Source organism: Dioscorea cayenensis, chromosome 6 (assembly GCF_009730915.1).
Source record: "Dioscorea cayenensis subsp. rotundata cultivar TDr96_F1 chromosome 6, TDr96_F1_v2_PseudoChromosome.rev07_lg8_w22 25.fasta, whole genome shotgun sequence".
Taxonomy (NCBI): domain Eukaryota; kingdom Viridiplantae; phylum Streptophyta; class Magnoliopsida; order Dioscoreales; family Dioscoreaceae; genus Dioscorea; species Dioscorea cayenensis.
The window spans coordinates 19952546-19956128 of NC_052476.1; the positions used below are offsets into that span (position 1 = coordinate 19952546).

Consider the following 3583-nt stretch of genomic DNA (forward strand, 5'->3'; position numbering starts at 1 on the left):
TTTAGCTGGGTGTTATCCTTATTTTATAGGAGTTAAATGTTTAATTAAATAAATAAATACAAAATTATTTGAATAAATTTATTTTTGATAAGTATTAAGTCAAAATTTAGATAATAAATGTTTTTCTCTAATACTTTATTAACAAATCAAATCCTAATCCAATTATTTCAACTGTGCAAGTCTTGAATTTGGTCTTTACATGGTCTTGTTTGCGTTAGAATCTTGAAAAATAAATTCATTTTAAGCTCTAATTTAATTGTAATACTAAATATTTTCATAGGGATCTAATAACACTTTCTTGATTGTAAAGACCAAAAAAAGCCTAAGGACATATATTTGAAGTACCAATTGTAAACATTTTTCACACACCACCAATTTAATATATTAAAATGTAGTAATATATTTTTATATGACTTTATAAATATCAATTCCAACTTTTGTGCATAAGTAATAATTGTCATTATAATGAAATACATGTATGTATAGACTTAGATTGTTCAATTTTATGAGTTGTTGTGTGTGTGTTTGCCTAATTACTCTTAAAAAATCACTTAATTGCGTGTACCTTTTAATAAAATTAAATATCATATATTAAAATTCAACTTGACCATTAAAATATATCATAAATCATTAAATCATATCTACCTATTGATTTTTAAAAATAATAAAAATAGAATTATATTTAAAATCCTAAATTTATCAACATAATGTTAATTTTCCCTTTTTATTTAAATATAATGAATAAAATTACCTTAATTTTGAAAGTATTAATAAAAAAAATTAATTTAATGTTTGTTAGAAAATTTTTAGAAGTATATACATATGTTTTTTTGTCAATTTTTTTTTAAAAAAATACATGTGTAAATAAATAATACTGATATATATAGAAAATTGATCTTCAGCGAATGTTAGCGTGCTTAAGAACAATAACACACTGAAAAGTGAGATATACAGTATTTTGATCTAAACCGTTCAATCAAATTCAATACAGTAACTCAATAAATCTTAATTGTTCAACTCTATTTCAATTAATATTTATTGTGTTTTCTAATTTTTATTGTGCTTAATTACGTACGTTCCGCTAACGGCTGCAATATATATAACGTTATTCATAGCATGCAAGTAATTAAATGAATTTTTAAAAATACCCCGGGAAAAAAAAACCTTTTTATTTAACTTTAAACTGATCGCCCATACACGGGTTAGTAAATAAAATATTTACAGGGGGGTATGTGAAAGAAACCCACTCTTTATATGACATTTCATAAACCCTAGGGCAAAGAACTCTCGGCGGCCCCGTTGAGATCTTCTCCTTCTCTTGTGTCTGCGGCTTCTCGTGAAGAAAGTTCTCATCTTTCTCTCAATCCAGCATGGCTTCGTGAGTAATCCTTTCTATTCAGAACTTTGATTTGATTATTCAATGTTTTCTGTTCATATTTCTGTGAATTTTAAGTTTTCATAGTTCATATCATTTGATTTGAATCTGATGATGAGCATATGTAATTCTTGATTGATTTATTTCATTTAAATTTTTTTTTTGGCTTTTTTTTTTAATCCCTTTTGCGAGATCTATAATCTTTAGTATCATTGTTTTGAAGTGGCTTTGAGAATGGATTACATAAGATTGTTTCATTAATTGAGTCCAAATGTAGGGTTGAATTTCTCTTTGTTTAAGAGAGCCATCAACACTTGTCATTAGTGTTTGGTAGAATTCTTTATCATTTGACCTAATTTTCATGCTTTTACTTACAAGAAACTGAAAAAACATTGATCGCATGTTTTTGCAGATGTGTGCATATGTCAATATTATGAGCATTTATAGGATCAATTTCCATAAAAAAAGTTATCTTTTTTGCCCTTTATATATATATATATATATATATATATATATATATATATGTGCTTGTTTATGCTAATGCTTTTGTAGGATTGCCCATCTGAGTTGAAATGTTATGAGGAAATGTTCATTGAAACAAAATGAGGATATAGACATAAGTTGTTAATGAACATATTTATAATTTTAATTTTTTTTTAGCATTTGATTGCTAAATTAGTTATTCACAAATGTATGCTGACAAAAAACTGATTGATACACATTAGATATTTTCTGTTATTTTTCATGCATATTCCCAGAAGTGAATTTAATTCGGAGCTTGTTACAGAGCTCAAGCTTGGCCTTGTTGCTTGTAATTTTGTATTAATTTTTTCTTGAGCCTAGTTTGAGATGCTTGCTAATAGTGTGATCACTTACACCCATTCCTGAGTCTTTGTATATTGATATTGGGTTTTCTTTACTCATTTTGTCTGTTGTGTAATTTTTATAATTTAGATTTTGAGTGAGTCTGTCATGGAATTTCTGTTGTAATGGTGGTTTATTGGATTTATATGGTTCTCATGTGGCAGTGAGGATGTTGTCGTAGCTGATACTCCGACTCTCGGAGAGCCTATGGACCTGATGACTGCTCTGCAACTTGTGCTGAAGAAGTCATTGGCCCATGATGGTCTTGTCCGTGGGCTCCATGAAGGTGCTAAGGCAATCGAGAAGCATGCTGCGCAGCTCTGCTTGTTGGCTGAGGACTGTAACCAGCCTGATTATGTAAAGCTTGTGAAGGCACTCTGCGCTGATCACAACGTCCATTTAGTCACAGTTCCAAGTGCCAAAACACTCGGCGAGTGGGCTGGTGTAAGTTATTTGCTTTTAGATTTCTTTTTACTTATAATGAAGTAAAACCAACGGACGTTATCAGTAACTTGTTGATTAATTTGTGCAGTGGAAAGTACAAATACCATGCATGTTCATATCTGACCTGATCTGAATATGAATTGAATACCTCTCATTAATTCACACATTTTTTTTATGATTGTTTATTTCTGAATTCGTGCGTGCCCGAAGAACATTTTTAAATGCTTATTTATTGTGTGTATATCGATGAATGCGCAGCTTTGCAAAATTGACTCGGAAGGGAAGGCAAGAAAGGTGGTCGGCTGCTCTTGCGTAGTTGTGAAGGTAAAACTAAAAAACCCTGTTGTACCAAAAATTTTCACCATGGATCATCGACAGTTTCATACAATTTAGAATTTGCAGGATTATGGCGAGGAGTCGGAGGGGCTTCACATCGTCCAGGAGTATGTGAAATCACATTGAGATGCATCATTTTAGGAACCTGAGCTTAATGCTGTGTTTGCTGAGCTTGTCTTTTATAAGTCATTTTTGATGTGGTTGCTGCTCATTTCACCAACTGTCTAGACTGTTTGGATATGAACTATTACTATTATTGTATTTGGTTTTGTTATTGAAGTTGATTATGAAAAACTCTTAGCTGCTTCAAATTGGAGATGATTTGTGTTTGTTTTGGCCATATTGCTTCTACGCCAATCAAGTCAAATGTAAGGTTCATTTTACCATGATCACAAATATTTGTAATTTATATTGTTGTGGTTGCAATTTTTTTTTTAAACTATAAAAAATCACTTAAATTTTCTCTAATTGTACGTGGGTCATAATGGCATGTTTTAAAGTGGTTTTAAAGCGGTTTTTGGTGAGTTTACTAATATGACGCTGATATGGTTTGGGAAATTGTTT

At 30.3% G+C, this 3583-nt stretch overlaps 1 protein-coding gene across 1 annotated transcript; it reads left to right on the plus strand.

Moving 5' to 3' along the window:
- The first annotated feature begins 1267 nt into the window (after positions 1-1267).
- On the plus strand, positions 1268-3359 carry LOC120262988 (40S ribosomal protein S12-like). The gene is made up of 4 exons (XM_039270913.1): positions 1268-1378; positions 2404-2683; positions 2942-3007; positions 3086-3359. The coding sequence occupies exons 1-4, from the start codon at positions 1371-1373 to the stop codon at positions 3143-3145; spliced, it is 414 nt and encodes a 137-aa protein (XP_039126847.1). The 5' UTR covers positions 1268-1370; the 3' UTR covers positions 3146-3359.
- The last annotated feature ends 224 nt before the right edge of the window (positions 3360-3583 follow it).

Bases quoted from the DNA above. Each gene is read 5' to 3' on its own strand.
- LOC120262988 (XM_039270913.1), top strand. The intron at 2,684-2,941 runs GTAAGTTATTTG...ATGAATGCGCAG, and splicing joins CACTCGGCGAGTGGGCTGGT to CTTTGCAAAATTGACTCGGA. The intron at 3,008-3,085 runs GTAAAACTAAAA...TAGAATTTGCAG, and splicing joins GCTCTTGCGTAGTTGTGAAG to GATTATGGCGAGGAGTCGGA.